At 42.5% G+C, this 23,491-nt stretch overlaps 3 protein-coding genes and 2 non-coding genes across 7 annotated transcripts in view; 3 read left to right on the forward strand and 2 right to left on the reverse strand.

Moving 5' to 3' along the window:
• Ndufs1 (NADH:ubiquinone oxidoreductase core subunit S1) overlaps window positions 1-6,976 on the reverse strand; it is a 33,320-nt gene extending 26,344 nt beyond the window's left edge. Inside the window, exons 1-4 of the mRNA NM_001005550.1 lie at window positions 6,920-6,976; window positions 2,294-2,359; window positions 1,609-1,700; window positions 805-912 (exon numbers count right to left, since the gene is read on the reverse strand). Of these exons, the coding sequence (NP_001005550.1) occupies window positions 805-912; window positions 1,609-1,700; window positions 2,294-2,354 (261 nt within the window). The 5' untranslated portion in view covers window positions 2,355-2,359; window positions 6,920-6,976. The remainder of the gene's footprint in view (window positions 1-804; window positions 913-1,608; window positions 1,701-2,293; window positions 2,360-6,919) is intronic.
• A 485-nt stretch (window positions 6,977-7,461) lies between these two features.
• On the forward strand, window positions 7,462-9,962 carry Eef1b2 (eukaryotic translation elongation factor 1 beta 2). Its single transcript, NM_001108799.3, has 6 exons — window positions 7,462-7,616; window positions 8,066-8,188; window positions 8,698-8,824; window positions 9,111-9,177; window positions 9,541-9,666; window positions 9,764-9,962. Exons 1-6 carry the CDS (start codon window positions 7,537-7,539, stop codon window positions 9,916-9,918), a joined length of 678 nt encoding a protein of 225 aa, NP_001102269.1. The 5' UTR covers window positions 7,462-7,536; the 3' UTR covers window positions 9,919-9,962.
• Window positions 8,956-9,033, forward strand: LOC120094886 (small nucleolar RNA SNORD51). Its single transcript, XR_005489580.1, has one exon. It is a non-coding gene; the product is annotated as a small nucleolar RNA SNORD51 (small nucleolar RNA).
• On the forward strand, window positions 9,295-9,426 carry LOC120094888 (small nucleolar RNA SNORA41). The gene has a single exon (XR_005489582.1). It is a non-coding gene; the product is annotated as a small nucleolar RNA SNORA41 (small nucleolar RNA).
• Window positions 9,963-10,534: 572 nt separating the features above from the next.
• Cmklr2 (chemerin chemokine-like receptor 2) overlaps window positions 10,535-23,491 on the reverse strand; it is a 34,816-nt gene continuing 21,859 nt past the window's right edge. For 2 of the 3 annotated variants that reach the window (XM_063266682.1, XM_039083036.1), the window contains exon 2: window positions 10,535-13,910. In XM_063266682.1, the coding sequence (XP_063122752.1) occupies window positions 12,819-13,880 (1,062 nt within the window). In that variant the 5' untranslated portion in view covers window positions 13,881-13,910 and the 3' untranslated portion in view covers window positions 10,535-12,818. The remainder of the gene's footprint in view (window positions 13,911-23,491) is intronic. The other variant, NM_012961.2, reaches the window with a different exon arrangement.

Consider the following 23,491-nt stretch of genomic DNA (forward strand, 5'->3'; position numbering starts at 1 on the left):
AAGGAGACTCCCTGAGGAATGATACTGGAGGTTGTCCTCTGCCCTCCACAGACAGGAACATGTACACATACACACACATCTTTGTAGCCGGGCTACAGCTATATACATCAAAATGCAATTACATAACCTAAAGTGAACTTTTTCTATATAATTCTTTGTCAAGTGAAAACGGTGCAGCATAAGCCCTTCTAGTATACATTACACACTCACCATGCATCTTAAGATTGTGTCTTAAGACACTGACAGCTTAAGAAACCATTTTGAACTCCCAGACTTGCTATATGGCATTTCTGTTTATATAATATTTCCATCAATGTATTTTATTTGAAATGAATCACTTATGTGGTGATTTGAATAGGTTTGGCCCCCACAGATTCATGTGTTTGATGCTTGGCCATAGGGAAAGGCACTATTAGGAGTTTGGCCTTTCACTGTGGGCAGGCGCTTTGAAGTCTCCTCCTATGCTCAGACTCAGTGCAGAAGAAACCCTCCTGCAAACTGCCTATAGGAGACGGTCTTCTCCTGGCTCCTATAGCACCAAATCTGCCTGCACGCTGTCATGTTTCCCACCATGATGATAATGGACAGTTCCTCTGAAACTGTAAGCCAGCCCACTTAAGTTTTTGCCTTTATAATAGTTGACTTGGTTATAGTCTCTCTTCATAGCAATAAAACCCAAACTAAGACAACCTACATACAAAAAATATTGGAGTTATAGCAGTAATGATTCTAGATAAAGTTTGCTGCAAGATTTAAAGTCTTCTCCCTCCCACAGTATAATATGGAATGCCAGATATTGTGTACCTTTGGAGCTTTCTCAATCTCTACCAGGCACATCCTGCAATTTCCAGCTACAGACAACCTTTCATGGTAACAGAATCGAGGGATTTGCATGCCAACCTTCTCGCAGGCCTAGAAGACAAAATATAGCTTTAGAATAATTTCCTTGGATCTTGTTCTTACTGAAACATAAAGGATGAAGACATCTTTTATTATTTCTGCCCCATTACCCACTTATCTTAACCCCCTCCTTATAAGTTCCTCAAGAACTCTTGCTCCATTCCAAACTGCCAGCTGCCTCAAAGGACATAAATCCCTCCACTTTATGCATAACGAATTAGGTAAGTCCTCACAGTCTGTGGTGAGTCTTTCCCATTATCTGCTTTGTCCACAGTCCACAAAAGCTCCCCTGTCAACCTGTCCCAGTGGCTTCATTCCTAGACTTACTTTCTCTTTCGAGTTACTGCCTCATCTCACATCTTACGGCTGGCTAGGATTTAGTTTTACCTCTGACATCTCTACCAACCCCCAGCTATCCAAAATACTTTCCATTGTACCTAGAATTTTTTTTTCTAACATTCAGTGCTTTCATGTCTGTCTATGTCTGCCACAGTCCAGAAATGAGAAAAAAAAATTAACCCACAGTCAAAATAAAGCATCATCTGCCTATGACCAAATTTGTTATTTCTGGAGAAATTTAGAGAAATAACATACTATCCTTCACTTACTTGCTTTGCAGGACACATTTCTATATTTAAACTAAACAGTATGAAGGAAATAATTTTTAAATATAAATCAGGGAACACACAGATTCACAAAAGTCATTACCTGCAGGACAGTGGTTCCTGGTTCCACCATGACAGACTGACCATCAACAAATACTTCAATCAAGTTACTTGCTGCTGTGCCAGTTGATCGAACTGGTTATCAAAACAATAAGGTGAGAAACAAATTAACCGAGTTGAATTCAAAGAGCTTAATGAATTAGCTAAATATAAAAAATTATCATTTTTTACTAGTCTTCTCTTTCCAGATGCAAATTTTGTTTTTCATTTTTGTTTGTTTCTTCCAGTCAGGGTTTCTCTCTGTAGCCCTGGCTGTCCTGGAAAGACCCAGCCAGACCAGGCTGGCCTTGAACTCAGAAACCCACCTGTCTCTGCATTCTGAGTGCTGGGATTAAAGGCTTGGCTAAGACACAAACTTTTCAAGCACTAAATAAGCATAAAAGCTTTTTTAACTCAACTCTATCAAACACATGGTTGTTAGGTTTGGTTTTTGCATTTATAAAGATAATCAAAAATACTCATGGGACTCGAGAGATGGCTCAGCAGTTAAGAGCACTGACTGCTCTTCCAGAGGTCCTGGGTTCAACTCCCAACAACCACGTGGTGGATTACAATCTGTAATGGAATCTGATGCCCTCTTCTGGTGTGTCTGAAGACAGCTACAGTATACTTTAATATACATAAATAAATCTCTAAAAAAATTTCATGAATATACAACAAAAACTTACCATATCCTTTAGGAGACTTAGAAAGGCCTATCAAGGCCCTTTTTACAGGTATCCTTAACATGATGGCTAAAAGCAATAAAACAAAGATTAATTTTGTAGAAGAAAAAGACCCACCTACTTATAAAATTCCTGGTACTATTTTATGGTTTCACATACATTATTCTAGGAGAATATTCGGATTCAATGTTTTCCCTCAAGTTGTACATATAATATGCAGTCCCAGAAACACTAGCAATACAGTATCAATATCAGACAACTGAGAAGTAGTTAGCAGATAGCAGACTTTGGGTCCTTGCATAGATAGGTAAGGTACAGCTGAGCTACATCTCCAGCACTAAACTTGGGCTCTGTAATACAAAGTAAAGGGCGGTTTTGATATAATCAGAACAAAGTGGTAAGAGCTTGGAATACAGCTCAGTTGGTATAAGAGTGTTTGCCTAGCACTGAGGAAGTTCTAGGTTCTAATATCAGAACAGCATAATCCAGATTATATGTGTGCAATCGCTGAATTTGGGAGGTTGAGGCAGAATCAGAAGTATAAGGACATCTTCTGCTACAGCAAGTTTGAAGTCAGGCAGAGATACAAGAAAAAGAATTAAGAATAAAGTAAAATAAGTTGCAAGAATAACTCTTTGTCATTAACAGCTATCTAAAATACATAAAATACCTTTCTGCCTTCATCTCCCACCAGTACGTTGGGGATTTTGTTTTGTTGAGACAGATCTCATTATTAATCTGCTTCTGCTTCCTGGGTGCTACCACGACTAGGTCCAGTATGCACTCTCTCATGATATATATCATGATATATATTTTATATATGACCCTAAGATATTCCGAGGTAGCTCAGAAGTCAAAAGCCTTTGATGCATCTTTGTTCTCTCACAGTTCTACAATCTGCTTGTGTTATGCTTTTATCTTAAACGCACTATGAACTCTTGGCATTTTCCTCCTTTCAGTACCAATTCCCAAAAGCTAATAAAAATAGGTTTTAAAACAATGCTTCTACATTGCTTTGGGTGTTTTAGAGGCCTAATCTCAGTTACTTGGGACACTAAAGCAGCAGGATCCCATGTTCCCAGACTGCCTAGACCTTGAGTGAGTTCAATACTAACCTGGATAATCTAGTGAGACCCTGACTCAAAAATAAAAAGGTTAACTGGAGAGGCTCAGCAGTTTAAGAGCACATGTTGCTCTTGCAGAAAACCTGGTTTCTGCTCCCAGGGCCCAAACAAAGGCTCACAACCATCCACAATTGTTACTGATGTCCTCTGCAAGTGCCAACACACACAGAGCACACACATACAAGCAGGCAAAGCACTCATATACGAAAAGAGAATAAGCTGGGCATGGTGGTGCACACCTTTAATCACAGTGCCTGGGATGCAGAGGGTGGCGGAGCTCTGAGTTCAAGGCCAGCCTGGTCTACAGAGTGAGTTCTAGCAGCCAGGGCTACAAAAACCCTGTCTCCAAAAGTAAAGAGAGAGGGGGGGGGGAGAGTATGTGTGTGTGCGAGAGAGAGAGAGAGAGAGAGAGAGAGAGAGAGAGAGAGAGAGAGAAGAGAGGGAGAGAGAGGGAGAGAGAGGGAGAGAGAGAGAATAAATTATTTTAAAGTTTTTTTTTAAATCGAAAGTAAAGTGAAGGATGGAAATGTGGCTCAGTGGTACCAAGTGTGAGACAGCTCTAGGTTCAATAACCAAGACTAAAAAATAATTTAAATGAAAGGCCAGAGAGATAACTCAGAGGTTAGCATTGTCATCCATCACTGAAGGAAGTGAGGGCTAGAAGGAAGCAGTTTCTTAATTGAGGTTCCCTCCTCTCAGATGATGTTAGCTTGTGTCAAATAGACATAAAACTATGCAGCACAGTCTCTAAAATCCTTTTCTACAAATTTCTGGGATTACAGATATGTTGTTTTTCTGTTTGTTTTTACCTTTTAAAGATAGTAAAAAAAAAAAGTGATGAGTATATCAACATTAAAAAAACAGTAAAAATGTTTCTCAACAGCAGTAGCAGTACTAATAGAAAATAGTTCAAAAAACAGATTTTTTTCCTTTTTAATAATTAAAAAAAGTGTTTGTTATGTGTTTTGTCTGCATGTATGTCTATTCACCTCAAGGAGGCCAGGAGAGGTTATCAGATCCCTTGGAATTGGAGATACAGACAGCTGCTGAGCTGCCCTGTAATTTTAGGGAATCAGATCTAAAAGAACAGTCTTAACCACCCAGTCATCTTTCCAGTCCCAAAGGTATAGCCTAGGCAGGTCTTGAATTCATGATCCTCCTGTCTATACTTCTTGAACATACGCTGGCATGTGCTACTACAACTGGCTTTTAGCTGTGTAGAGACCAGGCTGGCCTGAAACACACAGAGATTCACCTACAGGCCTCTGCCTCTTAAGTGCTGAAATTAAAAGCATGTACTACCACTTCAGATAAAACAGAATCCTAAACATTAAAGTCTGTAGTTATTATAGATGATATATAATTAAATATTTCATTAGCTTATAATTTAATTTATTTAATTAATTCTTTAAAAATGGAAATCTACAGTTTACAAACTGAATTTGCAGATACCGAGTCTGTTATCTACTAGGTATTGGTTCTTTACCTATAGAGCAAATCTACACTGTTTCTTAGGGTATTATTACTAGGTCAATAATAAAAACAAAGAAAAAAATTGCAGTAAAAACAGCAAGGCAATCAGTAATGGCTATTAACAATCAGTTGTACAGCGATCTTTGTTTGTGGCCCTTTTTCTTATTAAAAACACACCATGTATATATTTTATTATTCTACTTACTAGAGTTGGACAGAGCAGGTAGCTTTAATGCAGGACCACTTCCTTTAGGCTGCACTGGACTATATCCGTAGTACAAACAACAAACAAACCCACAGTACTAAACTGAAGGTGAATCATCAATATTGTTAGCTACTGGACTGTAAGTTCCTTGACAAAAAATTTGGCTATTTCTCTTTTCTGAAGACTAGCAAGTCCCCAAGTAGTTTTGCCACCAAATTCCAGAATGAGCAGTTATCTATCTCTGTTTTAAATGGTACTGATGAGGCTACGCACAGCAGTCTATGCCTGTGGTTGCAGCACTGGGGAGCCTAAAGCATGAGAATCAGGAGTCTGAGGCCAGTCTGAGCTATATACATGGGACCTCATCCCACAAAAACAGCCTGCACTGCATAAAGAGTCTGAGGATAACCTGGCTTATGCACTGTACAGGTTGTTTTGCTGTGGTTTTTTTACTTTGGTGGGTTTTGTTTTTTTTTTTTTTTAGATATATCTCATGTACCTCAGACTGGCCTCAAACTTGCTATGAAGTCAAGGATCAACTTGGACTCCTAAACTTCAGGCTTCCACTTCCCAAGCAAGGGGCAGAATTAGCAACATGTACCACCATGTTCAGCTTCGTATATGTTTTATTGTTGTTGTTGACATTCATTTACTTACTGGATGAAGGTTACCATATACACACAAGGGGGTGGGGCAGGCGCATGAGGAAGTCAAAGGCAACTTTTGAAAGTCAGTTCTCTCTTTCCATCAATGTGGGTCCTGGAGACCTAACTCATGGATGCCAGGCTTAGCAAGCATCGTTACCAACTAAGCTATCTCACCAGCATGCATTTCAGAATATGCATTTCAGACATGGTATCTATCAAATAGGAACAGTAGAGTCCTTACCTAAGCATGCACAAACTCCTCCATTCAATCCTGTCCCAGCCTCCCCCGTCTAGGATTACAGATAAGCACCACCACACCCTGGCATATCTCTACTATCTTGGCTGTAACTAATAAAAATAAAGGGCGTTGATGTTCTGGCTTAGAATAATAGATTCAAAGATGCAAAACTCAGTGGGGGCTGGGGAGGAGATTCCCAGAAATTTTTGTTTCATCTTAAGACATGAATCTTGAGAACACTGCAGCTTCCTGATTTGCAGTGGGACTCAGAGCTAACTTTTTAAGATTCACTTTTAATTTATGTGTGCATGTGCTTGTCTCTGTGTGGTTATGTGCATTTATAAGTGCCGGTGCTCACAGTCCAAAAGAGTGGCAAATTCCCTGTAACAAGGCAGTTGTCCCCCTTCTGACGGAGACAGTGGGAACCGAACTCGGATCTACTCTACAAGGCACTCTTAACCACTTGGCTATCTCTCCAACTCCGACTGAGCTTTTAGTTTTTGTCATTCTCCCCGTCAGTGGAATGAATAAAATACTACCCAACATCATCAATGAACTGGACAAAATAAACAGTAGTGTGGGCAGTTTCAAGATAGCAACTAAAGAGACGCCTAATGTTTAAGTCTTTCCTGACACTGGGAAATGACCCGGTCTCCTCCAGACAGGGCCATCTCCTGTCTTCCCCTGCAGAGAGAAAGTAGCTAGCAAGCCGGAACTCCCAAAGGTTTCCTGATCATCTTGCTTATGCTCCATCAGACCAGAAACTATGGCTAGTAACCTTCACCTGCCGGTTCTCCGGGGTTCTGGAGGTGGCGGGGCAGGAGGTGGTGCCCAGTCAAGGACAAGAGGAGAATGACTTGTTTGACCTAAAGAACACAGTCCTGCTAAGAAAGAAAACACCACTCGAAGCACTTCAACTTTCTCTCTTAAACGCGTCCTCACCTTTCCTCTAGAGCTCACCAAGTTGTCCCGCTGATTTGTCCGGATCCCCCTGACCCCTCAAAACCCAGCCGCTAAGTCAATATGGCGGCCACGGCTAACTCCGTCAGCCTGACCTGGCGGACGGAAAGCCAGGAGGGACAACAAAGCCAGATTCGACAATCTCCCCTCTTTGGACCTGTTCGGCAATTTCCGTCAGCACGAGAGGGAGCCGGGAGAAAGCGGAGAAGACAACTTGGACCTGCAGTTCCGCCGGAAGTAGCCGAGGCCTTGAGGCCGAATGCTTTCGTTCAACTCCGGCTCCTCAAGGGGCGTTTCCTTTAGTTTTAGAATCCTTGGAGGTAGGCGTTTTAAAATGCATCTTTTATTAATTTCCTTCCAAACACAAGGAAAAGCCCGCGGACGACCTGTGGGTCGTCTAATTCACAAGACGCAGTTTTACGTGAAGGAACGAGACTAGTAACGTACTTTGACCTTTAACCTCTAGCCGGTGCAGTGGAGGGAAACGCCTCCGTCTCTATATAAGGACTTTTCCGGCCGGTCCCGGCCCTTTTTCTCCCTCAGCGCTGGCCGCGGGCTTCTAGCGCTCTTTTCCTCCGCTCCCGGTTACAGTCGACGCCATGGGTTTCGGAGACCTGAAAACCCCCGCCGGCCTCCAGGTGCTCAACGATTACCTGGCGGACAAGAGCTACATTGAGGGGTGAGCCGGGAGCCCCGGGGGCCACGTGGCGCGGGCTCGGCGGGAGGGAAGCGGGTCGCCGGAAACTAGGGGAAGCCGAGTTAGGTCTCCCGAGTCTCGGATGCCACTGGAGCAGGACCTCCCTGGAGGGGCTGCCAGCGCAATAATTGAAATAATGCTTGCTCTCCGTGTAACTACGTTCAGCCGGTTCTTCCGCGTCCTCTGACTAGTTAATTTAAACCTGTGGCAAGCCCGAGGTAGCCTTTGAGTTCTCCCAAGTGGTAGAGAATTCTTGGCTTGTACAGATTGAAACATATTTTGTGCACTTCCGATTAGAAGCAATTTAGGTTAGCCCTGTAATAGTTCCCACTAGTAGTTAGTTTGGCGGGTATGGGCTGTGTCATTTACCAGTTAGGTGTTTGTGTCTTTTCTTTTAAAGGTGCGTGTACTTGTTTTTGTGTTACCTGCAGGTACGTGCCATCACAAGCCGATGTGGCAGTATTTGAAGCAATCTCTGGTCCACCACCCGCTGACCTGTGTCATGCTCTGCGTTGGTATAATCATATCAAATCTTACGAAAAAGAAAAGGCCAGGTAAAAGTATCATTGTGCTACCTGGATTTTCGCATGGCAAAGTAGGACCGGGGTTAAAGTTGCTTTAGCATTGTTGACCTAGTGTAAACCAAATTTCTTTGTGACCTTAAATTAAGGCCAACAGACTGAAGTTCTCCATTTTCTCACAGAACAGGTAGAACATGGACAGCTGCAGTTTACAATTTTCCCACACCTCATTAATGTGTTTTGACCTGGGGGAGGGGCACCACTGGGTTGTGAGGGTAGCTGATTTAATTCCTGGCCATTCTTCTAAAACTAAAGAATGGAAGTGGGGATATATAATGAATCTCATTCAGATGTTCATTTTGGAAGAGTAAACCATTGAGTACTGAATACTATGTCTCCTTTAAAGTCAGGTCATTTACCTGGGGTTGTGCTAAGGTTAAGTAACCAGAAGAGATTGTGAGTTACTGGAAAGGAAGATTGTGTGTTTTGCCCAGAAAGAGCTTTGACACCAACCTAATGTTGTAGAATGCTTGTTTTTCAAGCTTGCCGGGAGTGAAGAAATCTTTGGGCAAGTATGGCCCTGTCAGTGTGGCAGATACCACAGGAAGTGGAGCAGCAGATGCTAAAGACGATGATGACATTGATCTCTTCGGATCTGATGATGAGGAGGTATGCCTTTCTCTTTATACAAGTATATTGATAAGGCAGACAGTCTTTACAGCATGACTAACTGGTGCTGTAGCCACTGCCCGGACATGGATCCTGCCTTGGCTTTATTGTCTGCCTTTAAAAATTTATCACTGGGTACATGATGAATAAAATCGAATCACCATCTTTCGGCTGAGCTCCTGATGGATTTGCTTTTTTCTGATGTCCAGTCATTTTTGTGATGACCTTGTCACTACATTTAAGCAGAAGATAACCAACTTTGTGAAATGTTTTTTTCTCTGTACAGGAAAGTGAAGACGCAAAGAGGCTACGAGAAGAACGCCTTGCTCAGTATGAGTCAAAGAAAGCTAAAAGTGGGTAACTTACGGTTTATCTTCATTGTTAGTAATGTGAATGCCTTTGTCTAGTGCTTGGCCTTAAAGTGGGTTTTCCCCCAGTTAAATTGAATGGGTCAATATTTTATTTACATCTTCCACAGCTACTGGTCTGCAGCTGTCTTTATGGTAGCAGTTGTAGCATTCCTCTGTGGGAAAGAAACTGTTACACAATTTAATGCCTCTTTCTTAGCCACATAGAAAGAGGAATATGCGTGACAGACACAAGGCGAGTTGTGTACGTTTTTGGCAAGAAGGTGGCCTGTTTCAAAACAAACAGATTTGACTTAATGGTGAAAATGTTGAGTATTTAGGTGTCGTTCATTTTTTCACCTTTTTTAGAGCCTGCAGTTGTTGCGAAGTCTTCCATCTTGTTAGATGTGAAGCCTTGGGACGATGAGACAGACATGACGAAACTTGAGGAGTGTGTCCGAAGCATTCAAGCGGACGGCTTGGTGTGGGGCTCCTGTAAGTGATGCTTGTGTTTGGGGGTTGGAATTTGGGCATCTTCAGTTTTCCTATCACAAAGAGTTTCCTAACTTTTTTACCCCTTGATCTTTTTTAGCTAAATTGGTTCCAGTGGGATACGGAATTAAAAAGCTTCAAATACAGTGTGTAGTTGAAGATGATAAGGTTGGAACAGATATGCTGGAAGAGCAGATTACTGCTTTTGAGGACTATGTACAGTCCATGGATGTGGCTGCTTTTAACAAAATCTAAATCATCCTTAAGTCTGTGCACTTAAATAAAAGCTTGAAAGATAACCCTTGACTCTTCATTTGCTGTGAGAAATGATATACTTTGTTTTGAAGAAAAGGTGAAGTGGTGGGGACTTGGGCTAGAAAGAGAAATTTTGCTCAGCATTTCAAACCACTTGGGCCATGGTTATCCAGACCAACATGAAGTTGCCTTTTAGCCAACACTATCGTGTCATAGATATAACTAAAAAGAAGATAAAAAATGTGTTATTAAAAATTTAGCGGGGTTGGGGATTTAGCTCAGTGGTAGCTCAGTGGGCCTTAGCAAGCTCAAGGCCCTGGGTTCGGTCCTTAGCTCCGGGGGAAAAAAAATTAGCAATTAATTGTCACCCGATGTGTTCAATACCTTTTTGAAAAGCAGAATGAATCTTGGGCCACTAAGCTGACTCCGAGGGTGCTTACCATTTGGTTCAATCCCTAAAGATAGCGTTATGTCCTGAGAGGAACATTGTATAGGTTTATAAGGTGGTCAAGTGTGGAGGTCTTTCCATTGAATCTGGAAATCTGAACCTAGAGCTGCAGGAAAGTGCTGGGATAAGCAGTGTGCTAAAAGCTACTTGTTGGAAACATTTGTGGGAGATCATACTGCTCAAGAAGTACAGCATGGGGGGCTGGAGAGATGGCTCAGCGGTTATGAGCACTGACTGCTCTTCCAGAGGTCCTGAGTTCAAACCCCAGCAACCACATGGTGGCTCACAACCATCTGTAATGGGAGCCGATGCCCTCTTCTGACAGGCAGGTGTAGATAGACCACTCATATACATACATAAAACATCTTTAAAAAAAAAGTACATCACAGCATTTCAGCTTTGTGTTAAAAATTTGGTACATACAGTAACTAAATGTATTTACCATAATTTTTAAAGTTTGGGGTTTGTGTTCTGTGAGCCAGGTGGTGGTAGTGCACATTTTTAAACACAACACTCAGGAGGAAGAAAAATGCAGACTCGTGGGTTCAAGGCCAACCTGAGTTATAAAGTCCATGAGAGTTGTGTATACAAAGAAACATTGTCTTAAAAACAAAGTTTTCTGTATTTTATAGATAGGACTCTAGAAGAATAATTCAGTTACTTCAGTCAGACAGTACTCTTGCTCTCAGTCTGGTTTTATGTTGACTACCTTCAGTGAGGGAAGCTTCACGTTCATACATAGATTCAATAAAACATGTACTAAGGAGAATATACTTCAACAGACCCGTCCTAAAGTAGTAGAAATTTTTTCCAGGTTAGAATCATGAGGGCCAGCAGAGGGCAGTATTGTCAAAAGCCTGAAAGCAGAGAAAGGGTTAGAGCAGAACTGTTAGAGCCTGCTGCAGAGCATGTCAGAAGCATGAGAGCAGGCTGGGGGCCGTAGCAGAACCAAGAGAGCTGGCTGGGGCCCTGTCAGAGTCACGAGAGCCGGCAGAGGGCACCACTTGGTATTCTAGGGCTTCTGGAGAACAGACAAAGGTACATTTTATTCATCTTATTCTCGTGTCTCTGTAAACAAAAGAACAAGATAGAATTGTGCTGTCAGTGCATGCTCTCTGAAGAGCATCTATACCATCTGGAAACATGTTTATAGTAATCTACACACTTGTACTTAGCTAGAATTTTCCATAATCATGATGTTCTGGAGGACTAAGAATGAACACAAAATTGTAGACATATTTCATAAAGGGGCAAAGAGTCTGTCCCCTTCCTTTCGTTCTGAGCCAGCCTAGTCTTGCTTTGGCCAATTTGATATGGTGGAAACAATGCTGTGTGTATGACATTCATAACTTGTAAGAGGACTGTGGATGTGGCTCAATAGCAGAGCACTTGCGGCTTGCAGCTGGAAGTCTGGTGACCCCCGGAGAGGTCATGGGGCAATTACAAGAGGAAGGACAAGATCTACTGATTAACTAGCCCAAGTATTCCAAGATAAGGCCATTAGCATTATTACCTACCTGAAGCTCCAAGCATAAGAAGCAGGGTCAAATCACCCTGTCTTGTTTATATTCCAGAAACTCAGAATTGAGCTATACTAACAATAAATTGTTGTTTTAAGCAACTTACTAAATAAACAGTTAACAGGAATGGAAGTTTTAAATCCATAGCCAACTAATACTTTATAGTTTATGGAAGCTTGAGTCCAGCCTAGCCTACATAGTGAGACCTTACCCCAAACAAAAGGGTTGGCTTTTTTTTTGTTTGTTTGTTTGGTTTTTTTGTTTTTTTGTTTTTGACTGAAAAGGTGATGATGAGGGAGCTGGGGAGCTGGCTCACCTTAGCCAGAGTGCATTCAAGGACAACCTGAGTTCAACTCCTGGAACACACATTAGAGAAAGCACTGGCAATCTCGTTGAGGTGTAGCTAGGCAGATCTCTGGCACTTGCTGGCTAGCTATTTTAGCCTGGTTGGTGAGCTCTAGACAACTGAAAAACCCTGTCTCAAAAAAAAAGAGAGTGTCTCCATGAGAAAAATGATTTAGTTACAGTTTACATACATGTACATCTATAAATACATTAACATACACACAAAATGACTCAAAAGCAAACCAGAAAAAAAGTCAGCCTGATAGTTTTTCAACAGAGATGATTAATATGATGTGGTATACACTATAAAAATTATTTAATCTGATACATATATTGCGTACATTAATAGACGAAGGCTAAAAGAGTGGGGGAAACTTTTAGGGTGTCAGTATCAGAATTGCCACCAGAGGGCAGGCAGAAAGATACATGATTTAAATTGCAAGGAAGAGATCCTGCCTTTTATACCCACGCAAAAACGTAACCGAACAAAAATACAATCATTTTAGATCGGAACAAATCCTAATCTGAAAGGATTGGTTATGAGGCTCCCACAGAAACTTTGCACTGGTTTTCTGGGCACAAAATACTCATTGGGCAGTTTCTAGGAGAGACAGGCTCTTGGTTTCAGCACTCCTGAGTTGTTCACTCACTGTACCAGAGCAACTGGCCTCCCACAGTGACCGCTTTAGTACCTCGGCAACAGAGGCCCTGAATCGAGCTTGAAACTTCTTGCTTATTAGAACGTAAAGGATGGGGTTCAAGCAGCTGTTGAGGAAGGCCAAGCCAGTAGAGAGAGGGATTCCGCCCTGCAGCACGTTCTGGAAAGAGCTGTTGTGATGAATGCTGAGTTCCCAAATGCTGAACAGGTGAAAAGGAGTCCAGCAAACCATGAAGGCGATGACCACAGACAGGATCATCCAGAGATGCTTACTGGATATCAGAATGTTTTGCTTCTTCGTCTTGAAGATGAGGCACAGGTAGCAGGAGCTCATTGTCAGCAAAGGCAAGAGGTAGCCAAAAAGGAACTTCACCCAGGTCAGAACGTGGTGTCTCATCAGGGTGAGCTCATACTCCTGGAAGTTGTTATAACAAATAATGCGGTTGTTGACCTCCACGGTGTCCCGGAAGTACAGGGTAGGACCTCCGAGCAGAGAAGCCAACAGCCAGACAAATAGAACAACAAGCAGTGAGTTCTTCAGGGTCCGGTGCGGATGAGACAAGCCAGGGTGGATCAAGTGAATGTAGCGGTCCAGGCTAATCACTGTCAAGAAGAATACACTGGAAAACATGTTCAGTTGGGCAATGAAGGAATTAAGCTTGCAGAGCCATCGGCCAAAGGGCCAGTGGAAACTCAGTGCCACATAGGAAATATACAGAGGCAGGAAGAGAACAAAGACGAAGTCTGCAATGGCCAGATTGAGAAACCAAAGAGTGGTGACCGTCTTCTTCCACTTGAATCCCATGAACCAAATGACGATGGCATTCCCTGGAATTCCCAGAACAAACGCAAGGGCATATAAGAGCAGGGAGATCCAGTGAACGATTCCCGGGTACACATTCTCCTCTGCGTCAGGTTCCTGGGAGTAATATTCTAAGGCATAGGAGTAGTTGTCCAGTTCTTCAAATAGCATTTCCCTTGAGACTTCCATGATGATCTTATAGGTGGAGAGTGAGGAAATCTGGAAAAATAATGTTTAAAGGAAAAAGAAAAGCTTAAGAATTAAGTTTGATGAATGCAAGACATAAATTGAAAAGTACAACATTTTATGACTAAGACATGGGTTCTTTTTGGAAGGGCTTGTGTTTATACTACAGATGTCTAAGTCCCAGGCTCACAGATTACACACACTGGCTCAAAGGTTTTGAGAGTTCATCTGTGATTCAGTAATTGTTACGTGGAAAATGATCTACTGTACAGGTCAAGTCCTCTGCCCTTAATACTTGTAGCCCATTATGGTGCATTGAAAGAATCTTGACACTCAGCAGGCATTTATTAGGCTCCTAGTATGCGTTAGTTTATATCAGATGCTAAGGGAAACAGATGGATACCTGCACAGTGGTGAGTTCCAGATCCGTAATCGTAGTCCTGACTTCTTAAGCTCTAGCTTGAGAAAAAATACATTCTGGATCCTTCCTTTTCCAAGATACCAGTAAGACTGAAGATTTTGACCAGAATGTATTTTAGGCCCAGGATATTTTTTTTTGTCATGTTAGGAATTAAATTAGGGGCCTTGAATAGGCCAAGCAGACACTCTAAGGGCTAAGAGCCCAACCCTAAGGATGATGGGATTGCAAATACAGCAATCAGAGTTCTATATCAATATAGCTAAATGGTTTTTCAGTTAGAAGATAGCTTTACTTTTGTTGTATTTTGACATTGAGTTTCTGGTGTTGCCTTTCTTCCTCTTCTTGGAATAGGCTATCACGCTGTAGGGCTCGTAGATGGCTTTGTATCCCACTGTACAGTCTAGATTGGCTTACGCCTCACAGCAATTCTCCTGCCTCAGTCTTCCAAATGGTCAGAGATGGGGATAAGCCATCACACCTAAATAAAAGATATCTTTTGGAGTAAATGTCAGCATAACCATATAATTTTCACATCAACTTCTTTCCTTTGAATTAACTTGAAATTTTTTTTTTGTAATTATGACGAAAAGTAGCTAGACAGTAGTAGCATACATCTCTAATCTCAGCACTCAGGAGGCAGAGGCAAGTGGATCTCTATGAGTTTAAGACCAACCTGGTTTACAGAGTCAGTTCCAGGACAGCCCAGACTACATAGAGAAACCCTGTCTTGAAAAAACACATGCACACTGAAGGACTCTAGTTTTTACTGAAACATAAGAGCTATTAGGAGGCTTGGCCTGGTAGGAAGTAGGTAGGTTATGAGGACCCTAAGGGCTTTCGCCAGCTTTACACCCACCACCTCAGGTCAAGATTAGGCCAAGTACCACCTTCCTGCCTCAGGTCAAGGCTATGCCAAGTTCCATTCTCCACCCAAAGTTCTCGGGAGGAGCAGGGACAGGACATTCTTGAAAATCCGCAGAATGTACTGACTGACAGTCACCTGACCCTCTTGTCCCAGATAGAGCTCGAAGGAATGTCATGTAAGTTTAAACTGAAACATTGCTGATGTAACCTGTACCTCAAAAAGTATAAAACCTGTTTGCTATAGCCATTCAGGGTTGCCTTCCAGTCACTCGCCATGAGGAGCTGATTGAAGGTCGACCCTGACACACTGGAAATTAAACCTCTTGCGTTTGCATCAAACCCCATTCTTGTGTCTCACTTGGAGGCTGGGAGGTTTCCCGGTAGTTAAGACTCACTTCGAGCCTTACAACACAACAAAAATTAATCAATTTTACATTGGATCAAATTTCCTGTGTTGAGTGTTCAATCTCAGGTTTTGTGGGGGTGTTTGTTTGTTTGTTTAATGTTTGGCTCTCTTAGGCTTGTTGTGAACTCACTATGTATGTAGCCCAGGCTGACCTCAAAAGCAGCAATCTTGTCTCAACCGCCTGAGTAGTGGGTTATAGGCATGCCCTGTCATGTCTGGTGTATGTGGGTCTGGGGACGGAACCTGGGACCTTGTGAATGTTTGGCCAGAGCCCTTTCTATCCTTTCTTCCTCTGCAGTCCTTTCCTCTCTTTTTCCTTTTCTTTCCTTCCTAAGCTGTGTGCATGTTTGCCAGGCTGCCTTCATCCTGGAGATCCTCCTTCCTCACACACACATCAGCAACCATTCTCCAGATCCAGTACTAAATGAGACGCACACCCCCTCCCCAAATGTTAGATTCTAGCAGAGATGTAGTTAAAAAAAATGAGCAGCTGTAAATTACATCTTATTAGTGTGTTGGTCTGCATGCCATGGCATACATATAGAGGTCACAGGACAAATTTCAGGAGGAACAGATCTTTCCTTGCACGATGTGGGTCCCAGGGATCAAATTCAGTTCACCAGGCTAAACATCGATCCCTTAACCTGCTGAGCCATCTCAATGAACCTTTTGAGGGTTGTTTTTGGTTTTGTTTTTTTAGTAAAACATAAAATAATAAGTTTTAAAAAATTATGTACTGTGTTAAATGACAGTAAAGAGATAGAAAATGAGAGGGTAGAGCAAAGGAAGGTGACTGGAGGTGACTGTAATTTTCTTTGTGATTGTTTGCTTTGGCTTTCGTTTATTTTGTTTTGTTTATTTTTCATTTCTTCAAGACAGGGTTTCTCTATTTAACAGCCCTGACTGTAACAGAACTCAATTTGTAGACCAGGGAAGCCCAGAACTCACAGAGATCCACCTGCCTCTGCCTCCCAAGAACTGGGATTAAAGGCATGCCTGGATTTCAGTAATTGAGACAGGAAGAAACTGTTGAAAAGTTCACTGGAGAAAGAAGCAGGAAGTCACTGGAGGAGTGACGACAGCAAACACAGACCTACTGCGTCCAGAAACAGTAAGATCCTCAAGCACAACAAGGAGTTGAAGATTGGCTAGCAAGATGGCTGTTGCTGGTTAATACACTTGCTGCCACACCTAAGGACCGAAAATTGAATCCCAGGACCCATGGTGGAAGGAAAGAATTGTCTTCCAAAACTTGTTCTTTTTTTTTTTTTTAAGATTTATTTCTTTATTATATATGAGTACATTGTCCTCAGACACACCAGAAAAGGGCATCAGATCTCATTACAGATGGTTGTGAGCCACCATGTGGTTGCTGGGATTTGAACTCAGGACCTCTGGAAGAGCAGTCAGTGCTCTTAACCACTGAGCCGTCTCTCCAGCCCCCCCAAAACTTGTTCTTAAATCTATAAGCGTTCCATGATGCATGATCTAATGTGGGTGGGTGGGTAGATAGATAATTACATAGATGTAATTCGAAAATTTTCAGACTATGATTTAAAAAGCTGGGCAATAGTAATAAAGGAAAGGGAGCTAGCAAGGTACATCAGTGGGAGGGTGAAGAGATGGCTCAGTGGTTAAGAGCACTCACTGGCTGTTCTAAAGGATCCCAATTGCATTCTAGTACCCACAGCATGGCTCACAACTTTGGGCAAGTCTAGCCTTGTGGTATCTGCTGCCCTCTTCTGGCCTCTGCTGGCATTGCACACATGTAGTGCTCAGATAAATACATGCAGGCAAAACAAAACACATAAAATATATATTTTAAAATTATTTTTAAAAAATAGTGGATCAGTAGGTAAAGGGGATTGGTGCCAATCCTGAAGAAAAACCTGGGTTTGAGCGCAGAACCTAGTAGTAGAAGGAGAGGAGAGGAGTTTATCCTCTGACCTCCATATGCATGTCATGTTGTATCCCAACTCAGAATAAATAAATAAAAATATAAATACTTTTTTAAAAGAGAAAAGAAAAAATGAAGTTCAGTGAGGTTGTGATTAGATTATGTAGGCAGTTGAAGAATTATTTCTTTTAAAGATTTATTTATTTATTATATATAAGTACACTGTGGCTGTCTCCAGACACACCAGAAGAGGGCATCAGATCCCATTACAGGTGGTTGTGAGCCACCAAGTGGTTGCTGGGAATTGAACTCAGGACCTCTGGAAGAGCAGTCAGTGCTCTTAACCACTGAGCCATCTCTCCAGCCCAAAGAATTATTTTTAATTAAAAAATATACATATAAACGTATGGGTATTTTGCCTGCATATGTACCATGTATGAGCCTACAGGGGGCAAAGGGGAGCATTGGAGTTGCATATGGCTGTAAACCACCGTGTGGGGCGCTAGGAAGCCGACCTAGGGTCTCTGGAAGGGAAGCCAGTGTTTTTACTGCTGAGCCATATCTGCAGTCCCATTGAAGAAGGATTTTTAAGCAAATATTTTCTGCTTTGTATTACATAGAAATCCCTGTTTCTGCTATGATAAAAGCCTACTGGTAGAAACAAGGAGGTAATTACAGTGATCTTGTCTAGGGCGGAAGGCCAGCTGGCAATTTCAGTTGGGTGCGTAGGTCATAGCACATGAGGCAGAATTGTGGCTTTGGCACTGTTTTCGTTTGGAAGTTAGGTGTGATGTAAGGTAATTCGATTGAGTGTCAAGAGGAGGATGGCTGTGACAGTGAATAGTGCCTGTCAACCTGACTGGATCTGGAATCAGCAAACAGCTACTGCTGGGTGCTACTCTAAGGGGCTTTCTTCCTTTCCTCCCTTTTAAACTTTGTTGGGTTTTTTTGTTTTGTTTTTTTTTTTTGTTTGTTTGTTTGTTTGTTTTACCAGGCAGGGACTCGTTATGTATCTCTGGCTGTCCTAGAACTCACTGTGGAGACCAGTCTGGAACCAAGCTCACAGGGTGCTGGGATTAGAGGCATGAGTCACTCTGCCTGGCCTTTTCACAATAGGTTATACGAAGTGAGAGGAGCCACCTAAATGTGGGTAGTGTCTCCCAGTGGCAAGCCAGACAGAAGATGGTGGAAGAAGGAAGGATCACTTTTGCCTGAGTACCTCAGCTCTCCAGGGCAAGCTCATCTGCCCCGTTACTGCAGGGTGTTGCTGTCCCTTGCTGATATCAGAGCCAGCATTTTCAAGCTGCCAGCATGGATGGAGGACCAGAGGGCTCCAGGAATCCTCCCAGCCCTTGGTTGTGGACTGGGGATGTTGAGGTACTCAGACTGCTGGTTTCTCAGCGTCTCCAGCAGGAGGAAGCCATTGTTGAGCTACTCTGATTGCACTGAGTAAGCTAACCTAGTAAAGCGCCTTAATCTGTTCTAATTCTCTTGGTTCTGTTTCTCTATGGAGTCTCAATACATCTGTCCTTCCTCTATTTAGTTCCCTGTTCCCCTAAACAGTTTCATGCCTCCTTTTTTTTTTTTTAAGATTTATTTTATTTTGCCTTCACACATAAATATATGTATCATTCCTGCCTGGTGTCATGGATCTCCTGGAAGAAGATACTTGTGAGCTGCCATGGGGGTGCTGGAAATTGAACCTGGGTCCCTCTAGAAGAGCATCCAGTACTCTTAACAGCTGAGCCATTTCTCCAGTCCCTCATGCCTATTTATTTTGAGGCAAGGTCTCAGTCTGTAGCCCTGGATGTCCTGAAACTCACTGTAGACCAGGCTGACTTGAACTCTCCTGCCTCTGCCTCCTAAGTGCTGGATTAAAGGCATGTGCTACCATTCCCAGCACATATATGATTTTAAACATTTTTAGAGATAGTTGTATTTATTGTATGTGTGTGAGTGTTTTACCTGCATATACATGTTATGAACCATGTGTGTTCCTCATGCCATGGAAGTCAGAAGATGGTGTGAGATTTCTGGAACTGGAGGCACAGGTGGCTGTGAGCCATCTTTCTTGTGGGTACCTGGGATCCAGGTTTTCTACAAGAGTTACAAGTGCCCTTAAATACTGAGCCCTCTTCCCCACTCAGCCCCACAGATGTCTTTATCTTATTCATTTGGTTGAGACAGGATTTCTCTTTACAGTCTCTGTAACATACTTTGTAGACCAGGGCTAACCTTGAACTCACATTCCTAAAAATCTTAAACCATGTGTACTGGTACACACCTTTAATCCCAGCACTCTGCAAGCAGAGGCAGGGGGATCTGTGTGAGTTCAAGGCCAGCCTGTGCAACTTAAACACACACACACACACACACACACACACACACACACACACACACACACCCATGTTCTAAGAAATAAAACAAAAAAACTTACGTAGTAAATCCCATCATGTTGCGTTATCTACTCATTTTTGGTGAGTAAAAGAGAAGGGGGAAGTCATATGAAGGAAGACATTAAAATGTCCTTTAGTCTAAGTAAGTAGAGCTGTATCAAGACAAATATAAACACAAACATGCACACAGGCACATGCATGTATTTATGCATGTATGCACATGTGTGGACTTCTGAGAGGCAGAGGGAGGTAAGAATGAACCTCATGGGTAAACTAATCACTATAAAGGAGTTACACTGGACAAGAACAAGAAAAGATGGGTAGCAAGCAGACACTAGGTCTTCAAACTCCCATTTAAAGGAAATGTTTTTATTAAGTAGGCAGCTCAAGTGTCTTAGATTGCAGTGACTTTGTACTGAGATGTACAGTTTCCTCAATTTGGAAGAGCATAATAATGTCACAGTGAGGTTTTTAGGCCTGACTGGAAATAGAAAAATAGCTACTGTTTTAGTTTAAAACCATTTGTGCTGCTGGAAGGTCAGTAAATAATTCTGACTGTAATAAAAGCTAATAAAGATATTTATAATCATAAAACATTTGACTTGCCACTAAAATAACCACCAAGCTGCAGTGTAGACAGGGCCAGGGACACTGGAATCTGCTAGAAACGTGTGGAAAATGTTTGGGACAGAGCCAAGCTGCAGAAACTGTCTTTGACAGCCGCGGTCTGGTTGCCTGAGAATGTGAAGTGACATAGTCAGGGATTCAGTTGCTGTGATGGCCCAAGCGATCACATTCCTCGGGTACATTTATTCACACATTCAAGCATCTGTCCAGTTCTGGAGCAGACAGGAATTTACTGAGTTAAACACACTGGCTTCTGATCTAGTCGGGACTGAGTAGATGATAAAGCTTGAAACTGTTTTTCTGAATAAATACGTTTTACTGTAAGACTTTTGTCAGAAAGCCTAGTGACAAATAGTCTATAAAACCCAGAGGACTCAAGGGAGGTGAGGGGACCCAGAGAATTTCAGGGAGAGGACATGTGGCAGTAGACAAAACGTGGCTGCAGAGGGAAGGAAGCGTTGGTTTTAGTTACCAACATCTCAGCACTCAGGAGGATCAGAACTTCTGGAGTTTGAGGAGATCCTATCCTACCATGGGACCTGTGTTATCTCAAAAACAATGCTTCCTTCTATCAGACTATGTGGTGCAGGTCAAGAGGTTGAGTTTGTAACTTTGAGGGACATGGGTTTTCCTAAACCATGGAAGAGATGTGCTCTTAACAGACCCTGAAGGGACTGTGAACTGTAATCTACTTTGATGGTGAAGATTTGATGATGTTGACTTTTGTGCATGCTGACTGGAAAAAGAGAAGCTCAATGGCAAACTGTTTATTGTATTAAAACCAAGGGCCTGGGAGCTGAAGAGATGACTTGGTGGTTTAGAGCACTGATTGCTCTTCCATCGGTCCTGAGTTCAAATCCCAGCAACCACATGGTGGCTCACAACCATTTGTAATGGGATCTGATGCCCTCTTCTGGTGTGTCTGAAGACAGTTACAGTGTATTCATATAAATAAATTAAAAAAACAAAAACAAAAACAAAAACCCAAGGGCCTTCAGCCAGGCATGGAAAGACATGCACTTAATCCCCCTCCCCACCCCCTGCACTCAAGAGGCAGGGACAAGTGGATCTCTGTGAGTTAGAGGAAGGCCAGCCTGGTCTATGTAGATAGAGAGTTCTAGGCCAGCCAAGATAATATAGTTAGACTCTGCCTAAAGAAAGAAAAGAAAAGAAGAGAAAAGAAAAGAGAAGAAAAGAAAAGAAAAGAAATAAAAGGGCTGGAAAGATGGCTTGGCTGTTAAGAGCATTGACTGCCCTTCCAGAGATCCTGAGGTCAATTCTCAGCAACCACATGGTGTTTCACAACCATCTTAAATGGGGTCCGATGCCCTCTTCTGGTGTGACTGAAGACAGTGACAATGTACTCACATATTTGAAAGAAAGAAGGAAAGAAAGAAAGGAAGGAAAGGGGGTTGGGGATTTAGCTCAGCGGTAGAGCGCTTGCCTAGCAAGGGCAAGGCCCTGGGTTCGGTCCCCAGCTTTGAAAAAAAGAAAAAGAAAAAAAAAAAAGAAAGAAAGGAAAGAAGAAAGGAAGGAAGGAAGGAAGAAAGAAAGGAAGGAAGGAAGGAAGGAAGAAAAGCTTTAAAAGCATGGGCCTTTGAAAGAACGTATATCTTGCCTATGGCAGGATAATTGGAAGGAATGGCAAAAGAAATAAGAAATAATATATTAACAGGACAGAAACTTGGATGAAAGCCACAGATCCATGACCCAGGAGTCAATTGTCAACAAACGCTTGCTGCCATAAAGATAAGACCAAGTTTCCTGTAATCTAGGGTGACCTCAAACTCCTGAATTCCCGATCCTCCTCCAGCTCCTCAGTGCTGGGATTGCATGCAGGGGGCTGCCATACTCAGAGAAAGAACTATTTTCATTTTCTTTTTCACTGCAGAGAGCATGCGTGTGCAGGCTCAGCTGTGCTCGTGTGGCTGCACGTGTAGGCACAGGGTGGGGGTGGGGGTAACTTATGTCATTGTTCCCTCTTCTTCACTAATTATCAGACATGAACGATATACCACACCCCAGAATGTACTCAAGATGTTTGGCACTAGTAGAGTATTCTGCCGCCCTTTGCGTGAACAGTCCCTTGGAAGGGGTCAAGGCATACCAAGGGTTTACGAAATACCCTGTTTATTTACCCAAGGGAAACAAAGACATTTTTGTGCTGTTTCCAATGCTGAGAATAGAATCTACAGTCTCCATCTTGCCACAGGAGCTTAAACAGGAGCTGTAGGTTGTGTATAGCAAAACCCTGAAGCTCCAAAGGTGGGGGTGGGAGGGGTGGGGATCTCAATGAGTTCAAGGCCTACCTGGGTATATAGTGAGTTCCAGGCTGAGTACATTGTTAAATTTTGACAAAGGAAGGGAAGGAAGAAGGGAGGAAGGGTGGAAGGGGAGGAGAGAGAGGGAGAGAGAGAAAGAGAGAGAGAGAGAGAAGAAGAGAGAGAGAGAAACAACAACAACAAAAGAATGGAAGATTGAAGTTCCACCAAGCCAGTTCAGTCAGTCCCCAGGGCAGGAGCAAGGACAATTAGACAATACCATAGTGTTGTGTTCAGAACTGACTCCAGCCAGTTCTGAAGCTGGAACAGCTCTATTTCTTCTCAGTCTGCTTTTATATCGATCTAGGTACATTCATTCAAAGAATACAGTCAGTTCTCAGATCAAAGACAAAGTAATCAAGCAAGGTCAAGATCAAAGAGGTCAGACAAGGTAAGCAATGAAACAAAGCAATAAGGTCCCCAGAGTCGCTGGGTCTGGGGGTGTAACAGGATTATCCAGACAAAGGGGAAGTCACACATTCCTTGACTGTGCTTATCTTGATCATTGCATTAGCCCAAATGGGAATATTCTTATCTGAGCCTTCTTCCTTGAGCCCAGTGACAGGTACTTGCCAAAATCTCTATGAGCAGCACCAAAAGGTCTCCACAGAAGTTGGTATTATAGGACAGCCCCTGCTGGTGTGTACCTTTTCAACTACAATCACAATATGCCCTTTCCTTT

The sequence above is a fragment of the Rattus norvegicus genome, chromosome 9 (assembly GCF_036323735.1).
Source record: "Rattus norvegicus strain BN/NHsdMcwi chromosome 9, GRCr8, whole genome shotgun sequence".
Classification (NCBI taxonomy): domain Eukaryota; kingdom Metazoa; phylum Chordata; class Mammalia; order Rodentia; family Muridae; genus Rattus; species Rattus norvegicus.

Bases quoted from the DNA above. Each gene is read 5' to 3' on its own strand.
- Eef1b2 (NM_001108799.3), top strand. From the start codon at position 7,537: ATGGGTTTCGGAGACCTGAAAACCCCCGCCGGCCTCCAGGTGCTCAAC. The intron at 8,825-9,110 runs GTATGCCTTTCT...TTCTCTGTACAG, and splicing joins TCGGATCTGATGATGAGGAG to GAAAGTGAAGACGCAAAGAG. The intron at 9,178-9,540 runs GTGGGTAACTTA...CACCTTTTTTAG, and splicing joins TGAGTCAAAGAAAGCTAAAA to AGCCTGCAGTTGTTGCGAAG.